A 15147-nucleotide genomic window follows, 5' to 3' on the forward strand; every position below is an offset into this window, starting at 1 on the left:
ACAGATAGATTAAAAGTAACAGGATAGAATCATATGCTATGCTAACACTAACCCAAAGAAAGCTGAACAGCTATACTAATTTCAGACCAAGTACACTTCAGAGCAAGACAATTGTTAAGATTAAGAAGTGCATTATATTATGGAAAAAGGTTGAGTCTCCAAGAAGACATAATAATCTTTACTGTGTATTCAATTGAAATTACAGTGTCAAAATATATGTGGCAAAAATTAATAGAACTGCAAGAAGAAATAGAAAAATCATTAATATAGTTGGAGACTTCAATTTCCTTATATTAGAAATGGACATATCCAGCAGACAGAAAATACATAAGGACACTGTTGAATAGCACCATCAATTAATTGGATCTAACGGACATCTATACGATGCTTCATCCAACAATACACATTTGCCCCAAGCTCACATAGAACATTTGCCAAAATAGTCTACATTGTGGGTCATAAAACCCACCTTAACAAATTTAAAATAATATAAATCATACAAAGTATGCTCTCAGACTAAATGGAATAAAACTGGAAATCAGCAACAGAAAGACAGCTGGAAAATCTCCAAATAGTAGGAGATTAAGCAACATACTTCTAAAAACATAATCTGTCCCTGGATAGGAGATTCTTAGGAAAAGCCATCCTTTATGTGACAGTCCTCTCAATGGAAATAAGAATATGATGCTCAGCTTCTGATCCCAGAATGTGTGACCTATCCCATCTTATGGCAGGAAAACTTGTGACCTACTTAGGAGCACTCAAGGCATCTTCTATCAGTTTAAGATGTAGAGAGAAAGGCAAGCCACAAATGTTCTTCGTGTGGTTTCTAGAATCCACACCTATATAAAAGGTTATGCCTTAAATCACTGGATTTAACACCTCCAAAATACACATTTGAGGCCCTGGTCCATCAATGACTAGCCACTTCACTCTCTGAGCCTCAATGTCATCACTTGTAAAATGAGGATATTATTAGCACTTTGTTTATTGTGTTGCTGTGAAGATAAAATGAGCTTATGCATCTAAATTACAGTGCCAGGAACATAGCAAGTATCCTATAAATGATACCTAATACTAGAACCTACATACTATATTCCTTGAGTCTAGCCCTATACTAAATACATCATGGAGAAGGGAGCCAAGGGGAAGTAGCATTCTAAGCCCTGTTCTCAGAGGACACAATATCTGTATGGAGGATGAAAATATTCCACATAAGATAATCAGCAAATTGCCAGGGACAGAGAATGTCTGGGTGTGAAAGGCATGGATCAGAGTAGGCAATCAAGGAAGGGCTGCCCAGAGAAAGAGCAACTGAAGTAACTGTGAAGATATAAATAAAGAGCAAAGTTGTGGAGATGAAATGGAATCTAGGTTATCTGGGGGCTGGTGAGAAGACCAGCCTGGAAGAAACAGGTGGTAAGGTAGAAGAACAGATTAGAGAGAACTGCAACCAAAGCATGCAAAATCATTGACGTGTTAGTCATCAGTCATGTCTGACTTTTTGCAACCACTGTAGCCCACCAGGCCCCTCTATCCATTTAATTCTCCAGGCAAGAATAATGGAGTGGATAGTCATTCCCTTCTCCAGGGGATCCAACACTCTTAAACTTTAGGGCAGCCCTGGAATCATTGAATCTTGGGTCACGGGGTTCAGAAACCATAGGAACATGAATCCTAGTGCTCTGAAAGCACAGAGCTTGAACCTTCTAGACCACCACAGTCCAGTAGAACTTTTTTGATGATGGAAATGTTCTAAAAGTATGTACTTTTAGATGTACTAATTTACTGTTGAATACAGTAGCTGCTGTCCACATGTGGTTATTGAACTCTTGAAATGTAGCTACTGCAAGTGAAGAAACAGAATTTTGACTTTTTCTTCAATTTTAATTAATGTACAGTTCGTTAGTTAAATATACTCCAAAGGTAAACAGTAGTTAAATGCTGACAAATATCAGTCTAGTCAAAGCTATGGTTTTCCCAGTAGTCATGTGTGGATGTGAGAGTTGGACCATAAAGAAGGCTGGGCACAGAAGAATTGATACTTTTGAACTGTGGTGTTGGAGAAGACTCTTGAGAGTCCCTTGGACTGCAAAGAGATCAAACCAGTCAATCCTAAAGGAAATTAACCCTGAATATTCACTGGAAAACTGGTGCTGAAGCTCCAATACTTTGGCCACCTGATGTGAAGAGCCAACTCACTAGAAAAGACCCTGATGCTGGGAGAGATTGAGAGCAGAAGGAGAAGGGGATGACAGAGGACGAGATGGTTGGATGGCATCACTGACTCAATGGACATGAGTTTGAGCAATCTCAGGGAGATGGTGATGGACAGGGAAGCCTGGCATGCTGCAGTCCATGGGGTCACAAAGAGTCAGATGTTACTGAGTGACTGAACAGCAACAACGTATGTTTACATTTAAATAACTACATGTGGCTAGCAGTTACCATTGGACAGTGCAGTTCTAGGCTTTGCGCCATTAGAGCCTATAGAGCATTTTGACTTAGGTCTTAGGACTTCTAGATTTACAGAGTGCTAGAATCAGAAAGGAGAAGGCAATAGCACCCCACTCCAGTACTCTTGCCTGGAAAATCCCATGGATGGAGGAGCCTGGTAGGCTGCAGTCCATGGGGTCGCAAAGAGTTGGACACGACTGAACGACTTCGCTTTCACTTTTCACTTTCATGCATTGGAGAAGGAAATGGCAACCCACTCCAGTGTTCTTGCCTGAAGAATCCCAGGGAGGGGGAGCCTGGTGGGCTGCCGTCTCTGGGGTCGCACAGAGTCGAACACGACTGAAGTGACTTAACAGCAGCAGCAGCAGAATCAGAAAATGTTAAAACCCTACAACACTTAGACTGCAGTACTTTGTATAGAAAGTGCCTTTCAGTCTTGAGCAAGACCTCAGGTCTTGGTCCATCTCCTTTACTTCGTCTATATCCTACAGACTAAAAAGGCAATGAATGTTATCCCTGGTAACCTGTGGGCCAGTGACTACTTCAACATCATCTCCTTTTCTTACACAGTTAGTGTCTGGAAAGCTGGAGGCTCCATCCAGGCCACCGTCCAGTATGTCCACAGTGCTAAGGACTACCTGGGCCATATGGAAGATGCTGGTTGTAAGTGTTAGACCTATCTACTCAAATCGGCAGACTCTGCTGACATGGGAAATTCTCCCATCATTCACCCATCAACTTTACCTCTCATAATGTCTGAAATATCACTTTTAAATTTTACACAAATATCTTCCTTCATCCTTTTGTGCTTCTTTGCCTAACAGAGCACAGCTTATTCTCCATGTATTTTAGGGCACATTCCTCTTTGGGGCTGAGTTTCCTCCTCCTTAAAGCATATACTCAGTTTGCTAAAACTTTCGTTTTGTATTTTATCAATAATCTAGATATTTATTTCTAAGTATTTTGAGTAAGTTTCTGCCTTGATTTTGGCTTTTGATCAATCCTCTCTCAGACAGTTACTGAAGAATCCCCCTCCTACCACCTCCTGACCACGCAGCCCCTTCTTCCCCTGTAGCATAGAGGTGGGGATGCTATCCTTGAGGAGCTGCCAATCTGACTAAAGAATGAGACATCCCCCCAGGAAACAGGCAAAGCAATCTGAGACAGGAAGTGATAAAAGCCAAGGACATGTGGGACCCACAGTCAGATCTCAGGGAGTTTGTGTGGGAGTGGGGAATTGGGAAGGATAAGCAGCGGAAACAGTCTGAGCAAAGATAAGGAGATGTGACTGAGCCTGGGAGGTTAACGAGGTGCTCAGTGTGTCTGGAATGGGGGTAGAAATTACTAGAAAAGGTAGTCTCACAGTCTGCTCTCCAATTAGAGACTGACATCAACATTGCTCTGCTGGCAGCTGCTTCAGTGCTAAAGCATAGCAACCAGGAGCTTGGGAGGAGCCCCATTGTGGGGGAGGATCCCTCTCATCATCTTCCTAACAGATGGGAGCCCACAGCTGGAGTGACAACTTCCAGTGTGATCCTCTCTAACATCCGTCAGGCACTGGGCAACAAAGTGACCCTTTTCAGCTTGGCCTTTGGGAATGATGCTGACTTCCCACTGCTGTGTTGTTTGTCCCTAGAGAACTGAGTAGCAGCCTGGCACATATATGAAGATACCAGTGCAGCCCCTACAGCCAGAGGCCTCTATGAAGAGATTTCCATGTCTCTGCTGGCAGATGTGCATCTGGACTACCTGGGTGGCTTGCCTGGGGCCTCTCCTTGGGCCCTTTTCCCCAACTACTTTGGTGGTTCAGGGCCTGTAGTGGCAGGCCAAGTGCAGCCAGGCAAGAAGGAACTACACATCCACCTGAAAGCCCATGGCCCCAAGGGTCAGCTTCTATGGCCTGCCACAGTGAAGTGGCCGCCAACAGCAGCCAAAAGGTCTTTGGTTTCCCAGAGGAGCCAGCCCCCAGTGTAGCCCACTTCATACACTGCCTTTGGGCCTACATCACCATTAGAGAGCTACTGGAGGCATGCTTCCACGCTTGTGATGCCAGCACTTACCACATGCTGGCTGCCAAAGTCTTCAGTCTGTCCCTTTAACAAAATTTTGTCACACCTCTGACTTTACTGGTCGTGGCACAGCCCAAAAAAGCCAGTGAGAAAGCCAGGAAACAGACTTCTACCACAGATGGACCAGGCACCATCATGCCCTTAGTCATGGCCTAGGGGCAGGCACAACCCAACCAACCTAGTGCCCTTTGTTTCTCCCAAATAAAGGCTTGTGAAATCAAAGTTCTACTTATCCTCAACTACTCTTGTCTCTACAAAGAAGATGCCCAGTTCCAAGGAATTAAGGCCACTGGGTCGGAGCCCTAGTACCCCATACACCATTGCATACCCAATGCCCCAAATTCCAGCATAACAGGATTCTGGAACCTTGGTTCAGCCAAAATTTAGGACAAAGCCTGCTGTCCTTGTGCTCTCAAATTTTGGTGCCCTATTGCTCCTTAAGTCCAGCACACCATTACATTAGAACCTTGGTACTGTATTAGCCATGAATTCAAGACACAAGTCCCACCTCTGAATTATAGCATTCTAGCCCCTCCCCAAACTGGCCTTATGAAACACGCTACTCTGCTGCATTCCAAACCTGGTGCTCCATTACAAACTAAATGAGATGCCTCATCACTCCCACAACCTGGGGGTACTTATACCACAATCAAAAAGCCTGTCGCAGCCCGGGCCTGAATTCTCCACACATCAGATCCTTATATACCCACCACACACCACAGCAAGGGTTCTTGCTCCTAAGACCCCAAACAACATGCCATATCCTAGACCTGGGATCCTCTTACCTAAGACCCCTAAAATTCCATCACCTCTTAAACCTAGTGCCCCACCTCACCAACCTTCCCTAGGTTTATCACTTTCCAATCTAGGACACCAACTCCTAATAAACCCAAAATCCCATTACCTTCCAGGCCTGCCAAGCTCAGGCCCCCACCTCCAGAGGCTTTGCATACTCCCAAGCACAGTCTCAAGTCCCACAAGTCCCAGCAGTACCATGACCATTTCTGCCCTTGGAGAATTCCTCACTACTCCTTTTCACCCCACCCTGCCCTCTCTGCTGCCCCCTGGAAGGCTCTGGCATCAGCATGACCTGTTGCCAGAGCCCCAAAGCACCACCTGTGTCTATGAACAAGAGGTCAAGCCACAAGGGAATAGAGAATAGAGAGCACTAAGAACCAGAAGCCCGTACAGATTTTTATGATTTAAGCCACTTGCTTGCTTGCTTTGAGACTTTAAATGAGATACTTAACTTCTCTGGGCTTCAGCACATAGGCAAAGAATTAGAGGCCCTGGGAGAGAAGAGATGTTAAGACTGAAACAAACTGGTCAAGCTGTGGCTTTGACATTTGCTTTGTTGGACAAGAGAATTGCTTATACTTCACAAGCAGAGAAGGGATGTGGGGCTATAAATGGGAGCATCCCTGGGCAAGGTAGGTCTGATTCGTTGTTTTGTGCTCCATAAACACCCCTGTTTAATGAGAGGAATATAAAAAATGAGGAAGATGATGACAGTTGTCTTTAAATTTTCCAAAGGCTGTGAAATAATGTTTACATTTTTTTAATTTTTAATTGAAGGATAATTTCTTTACAGAATTTTGTTGTTTTCTGTCAAATCTCAACATGAATCAGCCATAGGTGTACATATATCCCCTCACTCTTGAACCTCCCTCCCATCTCCCTCCCCATCCCACCCCTCTAGGTTGATACAGAGCCCCTGTTTGAGTTCCCTGAGACATACAGCAAATTCCCATTGGCTATCTATTTTACATATGGTAATGTAAGTTTCCATGTTACTCTCCATACATCTCACCCTCTCCCCCACTTTCCCCATGTCCATAAGTCTGTTCTCTATGTCTGTTTCTCCATTGCTGCCCTGCAGATAAATTCTTCAGTACCATCTTTCTAGATTCCATATATATGCATTAGTATATGATATTTATCTTTCTCTTTCTGACTTACTTCACTCTGTATAATAGGCTCTAGTTTCATCCACCTCATTAGAACTGACTCATATGCATTCCTTTTTATGGCTAAGTAATATTCCATTGTGTATATGTACCACAACTTCTTTATTCATTCATCTGTCAATGGACATCTAGGTTGCTTCCATGTTCTAGCTATTGTAAATAGTGCTGCAATGAACATTGGGGTACAAGTGTCTTTTTCAATTTTGGTTTCCTCAGGGTATATGCCTAGGAGTGGGATTGCTGATTCATATGGTGGTTTTATTTCTAGTTTTTTACATTTTTTAGCTCTTCCTATGTACAGGTACTGATCTACATACCGTACTTGTAGTCTTCATTTAATCCTCACCAAAAGCCTCTTATTATCTGGATTTTACTCATGGGGAAACTGAAGCACAGAGAAGTGACACCACTTCACACCACTAGTAAGAGATTTGAACCTACACACTTTGGTCCCATGATGAATGTGATTCACTACTTCATTATTCACCTTGCTGAGAGGAGTGACATTTCCTGGGTGACGTTATAGGGCAGGATTAGAACAAGTTGGTGGTGACAATAATTCACAGGGATATAAATTTGGGCATGACATTCTTGACATACCCCTCTCCTTCACCATCCTCCCTCCCAATATCCCATCCATCTTCAATACCTGACACAGTTATCTCTGTTTGTCAAATGCATCCACTTCTCACTACCCCAACTGTCACTATCTTAGGGCAGACTACCATTGTGCTTCACCTAGAAAACTGTTCCAGACTCATCACTGGTTTTCCTTCTTCCCTTTTTGAGATATTCTCTTGGACATTCTTCCCCAGCAAAGGGATCATTTAAAAACATATATCACTTCATGTCTCTTCCCTACTTAACTCCCCTCAAGGGTTTCCTATTGCACTTATCATTTCTTATCATACTTTTTAGAGTAAAGTTTAAAGTTCTTTTAATGAGCTCCAAGTCCCTGCATGACCTGCCCTATATCTCATACCTCTCTGACCTCACCTTCTCCCACTCACCCTCTGAACTCAGGCCACACTGGCCTCCTGTTCCACCAATAGGCCCTACCCTCTCCCCTGCCTCCACACAGGGACCTCTTCCAAGCTGTTCCCCCTGCTTGAAAATTGCTCTGACCTGCTTTGCCCTGCTCCTGCCTACCACCCTCATTTCTTCCATTGTCACTCAAGCTCCAGATCATGCATTAAATCTCAACTCAGATGTCCTTCTTACCTCTTACTACTGCTTCAAACTATGTTGAGTACCTGCAACTCTCTCGGTCAATCTATTCTTTTTTTCTTATAGCATTTGCACAATTGGTAATTATAATTTCATTCATGCCTGCCTTCCCAACTTAAATATGAGCTTCACCACATCAGAAATCATGACTGACTTTTTCACCACCATGTTCCTGATACTTAAACAGCACGTGAATGAATAAATAAATGATCAAGTGAATGCATGTCATAAATGTTATACTGCTGCTGCTGCTGCTGCTGCTAAGTCACTTTAGTCGTGTCCGACTCTGTGCGACCCCATAGACGGCAGCCCACCAGGCTCAGAATTTTGAATGTAACTGAGCTTGCACTCATCTCACATGCTAGTAAAGTAATGCTCAAAATTCTCCAAGCCAGGCTTCAGCAATATGTGAACAGTGAACTTCCTGATGTTCAAGCTGGTTTTAGAAAAGACAGAGGAACCAGAGATCAAATTGCCAACATCCGCTGGATCATGGAAAAAGCAAGAGAGTTCCAGAAAAACATCTATTTCTGCTTTATTGACTATGCCAAAGCCTTTGACTGTGTGGATCACAATAAACTGTGGAAAATTCTGAAAGAGATGGGAATACCAGACCACCTGATCTGCCTCTTGAGAAATCTGTATGCAGGTCAGGAAGCAACACTTAGAACTGGACATGGAACAACAGAATGGTTCCAAATAGGAAAAGGAGTACGTCAAGGCTGTATATTGTCACCCTACTTGTTTAACTTCTATGCAGAGTACATCATGAGAAACGCTGGACTGGAAGAAACACAAGCTGGAATCAAGATTGCTGGGAGAAATATCAATAACCTCAGATATGCAGATGACACCACCCTTATGGCAGAAAGTGAAGAGGAACTAAAAAGCCTCTTGATGAAAGTGAAAGTGGAGAGTGAAAAAGTTGGCTTAAAGCTCAACATTCAGAAAACAAAGATCATGGCATCCAGTCCCATCACTTCGTGGGAAATAGATGGGGAAACAGTGCCAGACCTTATTTTTCTGGGCTCCAAAATCACTGCAGATGGTGATTGCAGCCACGAAATTAAAAAACGCTTACTCCTTGGAAGGAAAGTTATGTCCAACATAGATAGCATATTCAAAAGCAGAGACATTACTTTGCCAACAAAGTTCCGTCTAGTCAAGGCTATGGTTTTTCCAGTGGTCATGTATGGATGTGAGAGTTGGACTGTGAAGAAGGCTGAGCGCTGAAGAATTGATGCTTTTGAACTGTGGTGTTGGAGAAGACTCTTGAGAGTCCCTTGGATGGCAAGGAGATCCAACCAGTCCATTCTGAAGGAGATCAGCACTGGGATTTCTTTGCAAGGAATGATGCTAAAGCTGAAACTCCAGTACTTTGGCCACCTCATGGGAAGAGTTGACTCATTGGAAAAGACTCTGATACTGGGAGGGATTGGGGCCAGGAGGAGAAGGGGACGACGACAGAGGATGAGATGGCTGGATGGCATCACTGACTCGATGGACATGAGTCTGAGTGAACTCAGGGAGTTCGTGATGGACAGGGAGGCATGGCGTGCTGTGGTTCATGGGATCACAAAGAGTCGGACACGACTGAGTGACTGAGCTTGAAAAACTAAGATGCCATGGGGAGCATAAGGTCTCAGTCTTGGCAATGTTCAAGGTCAGATTGGGAAGCCAATGAAGACTCTCCTAATCAGAAGGAAGGTATGCCTTTTGGTGGGCTGGAGACCTCTTTGCCCTCAGAGTGTGAAGGATTTCTCCTATTTCTTTTACACTTGGCAGGGAATCTTCATTGGGACAGCAACTCTGAAGAGATCTGTGGAGGAGATGGAGGCAGCATGAAATCTCAGGAAAGTTCTGCAGTACTAGCGAAAGGTGAACAAAGAGCTCCGCTGACAAAGACCCCCAAGCTTTCATTTCCACTTATGTTAATAATATATAACAAAGTTCTAGAAATCTGCAGTAAGAAAAATGAGGACAATCCAATTGAAAATTGACTTAAAACCAGCACTTCAAAACAGAACAAATGTTCAACTTCTTAAGTCATAATGAAAATGCAAATTAAAATATTAACGAGACTTCCCTGGTGGCACAGTGGATAGGAATCTGCCTAACAATGCAGGAGACAGCAGTTCAATCCCCGGTTTGGGAAGATCCCACATGTTGTGGGGCAATTAAGCCCATGTGTCACAACTACTGAGCCCACACTCTAGAGCCCACATGCTGCAACTACTAAAGCTCACTCACTCTAGAGTCCATGCTCTGCAACAAGAGAAGCCATCACAATGAGAAACCCATGCAGCACAAGTAAGAGTAGCCCCCACAACTAAAGAAAGCCTACACACAGCAAGGAAAAGCCCCAGGTGCTTCAACGAAGACCCAGTGCAGCCAAAAATAAATCAATAAAATTTTAAAATAGCATTTGAGCTGACCTAGAAGAATGACTAGAAATTGATTATTACTAGTTAAAAGAACGAGAGCATTCCAAGTAGCAGGAGAAATAGAAACAGTGGGGTCACTAGCAAGATAAGGCAAGGTACCCATAAGAATATTCAGTTCAGTTAGGCTGGAGCATACAGAGAAGAGTGGAGAGCTAGGCAGGGACTAGATATCAGAAAAGACTTAAGTACTGAGCTCAGGAATTTGGGGTGACTCAGAGGCCAGGGGGCCACAGAGTTACTAGGAATGTAATAATCAGTCTCCTATCAACACAGTCCTCCTATCTTTTGCAGGCATGTTGCCAAGCATCTTCACTTTCTCATCCTTAGATAAGCCAGCCACCCTTGCTGACTTGAGTATAGGACAGCTTGTGCACTGGGACTGGGGCTGAACTGTCTCTCTGGGGAGATAAACATGGCCTCCTATCTTCCCCTACTCTCTCTTTCCCTCTCCTCATCTCCCATACCTTCTAAGGCTATAACTACAGAGTTGTGCCTCCTGCCTTGCAATAAATGGGACCCCCCTTTGTGATCCACATCCCACACTCAGAAGAGAAGATCTTCTTCACACTGGATGAGCATCCAGGAGAACTACTACAACTCATAGATGACCCAAAGGCAGGGGAGAGCACCAAAGACTCTATCTCATAATAACTCCACAGCCAAATACACAAGTCAACACCTCCAGACATTTGTGGACTAATACAAACACATAACAGTGCACCTCACAAACACACAAGTGCATATTCAGACACATTAAAACACAAATACACTCTAACACCAAGACACTCATAGATACACATACACATACCAGGGCATACAGTAAACTCACAAAAACACACACCCAGGGACATATATTTTGACACTTTCCACACCTACAAATAGTAACATACAAATATGCATCTAGACACATATTGATGCATAATACATGCCCAGATATACACAATGACACATTTATCAACATACATACACTGATAACCCCAGATTCATCCCAATTCACAAGAATTTAACACACACAGGCACACACACTCTGCTACTCTAGATACATAAAACACACCAATGCACACAAATTCCATGATACACAGACAGATGCATACTCAGTAACACCCCAAGATACATAATATTTACCAACACACAACCAGACACACACGACATAAACTATTCACCAAGATTTATAACACTAAGATATCCAGCATGAGTCCCAAGTCTATTCAGTCGTGTCCAATTCTTTGCGACCCTATGAACTATAGCCCACCAGGCTCCTCTGCCCATGGAATTCCCAAAGCAAGAATGCTGGAGTGAGTTGCCATTTCCTCCTCCAGGGAATCTTCCCAGGGATCGAACCCCAGTCTATTATGTCTCCTGCATTGGCAGGTAAGTTCTTTACCACTAGTGCCACCTAGGAAGCCCAGAAACACATATCCAGAGACGTATATAAACATACAACCAAAAAATATACATTCTACCATAACATTTTTCCCAAATATACAGATGCACTGATATGCCCAGAGATATTCAGATGAATGGAACTAAACCACACATTTACACATTCAGAGGCAAACACACATGCAAACAGCCCCACTGGGGTAAGCATGCACACATATACATACATGCTCACACACTGCACAGGAAGGAGCAGCTGGATAGGCTATGGTAGAAGCACTATCCTCAGGAGCTAGCATTCTAATCACAAATCTGCACCACTTCATCTGAATTTCAGGTACTGAGACTTCACCCTTCTTGTGCTATGGGTGACCATGTGAATAACCATGTGAAACCCTGTGCTCCTGGTAAGCATTCTTCTCCCCGCAGGGCTGCATGTGAGTAGACAGCTTCTTGGGACACCATCAAGTCCAGGGCACAAGGACCAGATCTGTACCTACTTCCAGGTAGGTCTGTAGTCCTGTACCAACCCTGTGTTGGCCCTGTAGACCCCTGTATACCCTGGGCCTACACTGTTTCCATTACCCACATTTCCATATCTGTTCAAGGTAAGGGTACCTTGCTTCTATCCTGGGACCAGCCTGCACTACTGAAAAGGCCTTAGCTGGAGCTCCAGTGTGACTGCTGCAGCATGTGAAACCCTCTACGTTGGGCCTTACCTTGAATTCCTAGGTCTCCAGCACCACTACCAGAACCCCAGCATCCTGCAACTACCACACCTGGGGTTCTATGTGGTCAGTGGCTCAAGTCTCAGCCCCTTGGCCCATGGCCTACTGGCTAAGTGTTACTGAGGCTGATAGTGGCCAGGGAGCACCAGTCCCAAGAGAAACTCTGCCACAATGAAAGGTCAGTTAGCCCCCAGCATCTTGACCCTCAAACCACAAAGAAGAATCAGAACCAAGCTCTGCCCTTGGAGAGCTCCTGATCTAAGAAGAAGACAGACCCAGACATGGATAGTGATCCCAGTGAGTATCAGTGCTAGACAGAAAGCAGTCCAAAGAGCTGGAGGAATCCAGGGTGAGGCACCTTGCCCAGCCTTGGAGCTCAAGAAAGATCTCCTGTAGGAGAGAGACCCACACTGAGTATGGAAAGCTGAGCAAATGTGTAGAGGAAAAGAAAGGAGATTGGAGGAGATGGAGCTGGAGTAGTCAGACCAGAGTGCCCGCATGAAGAATTTGACTTTTCCTGAAGACAATAGGAGTCATGAAAAGACATAGGCAGGAGAAAGTGAAAGTGAAAGTTGCTCAGTTGTGTTGGACTCTGAGACCCCATGGACTGTTGCCCATCAGGCTCCTCTGTCCATAGAATTCTCCAGGCAAGAATACTGAAGTGGGTACCCATTCTCTTCTCCAGGTGATCTTCCCGACCCAGGGACTGAGCCTGCATCTCTGCATTGCACACAGATTATTTACTGTCTGAGCCATCAGGAAAGCAGGAGAAAGATACAGTCAGATCTGAGTATTACAAAGATCCCTCTGGATGTAAAGGGGTTTTGCAGGAAGCCAGACTGTAGGTCAGGAAACACTAGCAGAACCTGAGGCCGAGACCCCCACCAAAGAATTTGGGCAGTGTTGGTGGATTGAACAGATATTTTTACTTCCTTTGAACCTCCTCACTTCTCTAATCTAACTTGTCATCTCCTTCAAGCCAGACTATACCCTATCTGCTGCCATCTCATCCACTTTGGCCCTCTACTTTCATGCTACACTCCTGTCCCATCTGACTCCTCCACAAATCACACAATGCTCAGTCTCTTCCCTCCTCCAGGCCTTTGCTGCCTCTTCTCCCTCCTACTTTTCTTTCAAGGTTCCCTGCTTTAGGATCCTCTCAGAACTATCAGTGGGACTCAGGACACTGATCTGACTGGTATTCCATCTCTCTCCCTCAGGACAGTTCCAGCATGCAGACATCAAGCTGGTGGCAGGGCTTATGGGGCCAAATCTGAGAAGGCACCAGGGCCCAGATGTGCCTGTGGTCATAGGCAAGAAGCTGCTGAAGGATTCACCAAGACTGTTGCCCCACTGAGCTTCCTACTGGCTGGTGGGATGCTCTCATGTACGGTGGTTTCTGGGCCAACCCTACATTGCTTATGTCCTGTGATGGTCCCTGAACCCCACAGCCAAGAGACCTGATGACTCAGAGGCCAGGGCAAAGGGTTGACCAGGAACAAAGCCCTGAGGACATGAAAACACACAGGGACACACACATTAACACAGGCACTAAGTGGTACATTCACCAGATCACATACACAAAGATATGCAGATCTATGGAACTAGAGGCTTTGAGACTCCTGCCTCCTCACAGTCCTTACTGTCTCCAGTCTCTACCCTTTTTAGTCCATAGTCCAGAGCAACCTTAGAAGTGACTTCTTTAAAACAAAAACCTGAAGCACCAGTACTCCTCACAACCTTCTCTGGCTCCCATGGCTTATTTAAAGCTCTTACAGTTCCCCTAGGTTTTCCCAAGTGACTCAGTGGTAAAGAATCTGACTGCCAAGGCAGAAGATGCAGAAGATGTGGATTCAGTCCCTGGGTCAGGAAGATCCTTTAGAAGAGGAAATGGCAACCCACTCCAGTATTCCTGCTGGGAGAATCCCATGGGCAGAGGAGCCCATGGGCTACAGTCCATAGGGTCACAAAGACTCAGACATGACTGAGCGACTATGCATGCACACAAACATGCCCACCAATCAGCCCTTGTATGTGCTTTTCCTTCTATGTGGGATTCCCTTCCTTGGCTTCATTCAGGTAAATGTTACACATTCTTCAAGTCTTAGTTGTCACTTCCTCTAGGAAGTCTTCCCTGACCCCTCCCATAGATTGAGTTTGGTCCCCTGTGTTCCCACAGCCCACCCCCATTCCATTCAAATTCATCTTTCATACTATGTACTTACTTGTACATACTGTGTGCATACTATTTACTTGTCTGGATCCCTTACTTAGACTGTGAGCTACTTGAGAGCAAGGACCTTTTCTAAATCATCTATGTATCCCCAGTTCTTAGCACTTAGTAGGTGCTTAGTAAATATTTGCTGAATAAAGAAATGAATGAACAAAAAAGGATCCCATGACACAGCAGAAGGCACACACATATACTACTCACAACCAAAGTCACAAGATCACACACAGAAACAGCAATGAGGACACAGATATGAATTGGTAGAGATAGAGACATATGGAAATACAAGGATTTCAAAATAAAGAGAATAGACATAGGGGCATGTAGACGTACAAAGATGGGGGCAGGAAGCCAGTGTGACAGCATCAGGTACATAAACCCAGAGATACAGATGCTCTCTGGCTGAGCTTCTATATCCCCGTTTTGAGGTGCTGTCTCTGTCACAAAGATAATGGCAGAGAGACAAAAATGGGTCACCCAGAAACAGGCACACAGTGAATAATATGAAGACACTGAGACATAACAACATACAAAATGAAAAGATAGAGATTCAGACACAGGGACACAGAGGTAACCAGGGAGACATTGGTCAAGATCCTAGTCTTGGTCTTGACATTGACCAAGACCACAGTCTTAGTCTTGTTT

General features: G+C 44.4%; 1 protein-coding gene across 1 annotated transcript in view; it reads left to right on the forward strand.

Moving 5' to 3' along the window:
- Positions 1–13704, forward strand: part of ITIH6 (inter-alpha-trypsin inhibitor heavy chain family member 6) — a 34558-nt gene extending 20854 nt beyond the window's left edge. Inside the window, 18 exon segments of the mRNA XM_027535387.1 lie at positions 2949–3120; positions 3839–3921; positions 3923–3956; positions 3959–4351; positions 4354–4665; positions 4668–4700; positions 4703–5017; positions 5020–5153; positions 5155–5389; positions 5392–5479; positions 5481–5644; positions 9506–9598; positions 10456–10495; positions 10677–10789; positions 11974–12054; positions 12093–12220; positions 12222–12387; positions 13493–13704. Of these exon segments, the coding sequence (XP_027391188.1) occupies positions 2949–3120; positions 3839–3921; positions 3923–3956; positions 3959–4351; positions 4354–4665; positions 4668–4700; positions 4703–5017; positions 5020–5153; positions 5155–5389; positions 5392–5479; positions 5481–5644; positions 9506–9598; positions 10456–10495; positions 10677–10789; positions 11974–12054; positions 12093–12220; positions 12222–12387; positions 13493–13704 (2796 nt within the window).
- The last annotated feature ends 1443 nt before the right edge of the window (positions 13705–15147 follow it).

The sequence above is a fragment of the Bos indicus x Bos taurus genome, chromosome X (assembly GCF_003369695.1).
Source record: "Bos indicus x Bos taurus breed Angus x Brahman F1 hybrid chromosome X, Bos_hybrid_MaternalHap_v2.0, whole genome shotgun sequence".
In the NCBI taxonomy this organism is placed as follows: Eukaryota; Metazoa; Chordata; class Mammalia; order Artiodactyla; family Bovidae; genus Bos; species Bos indicus x Bos taurus.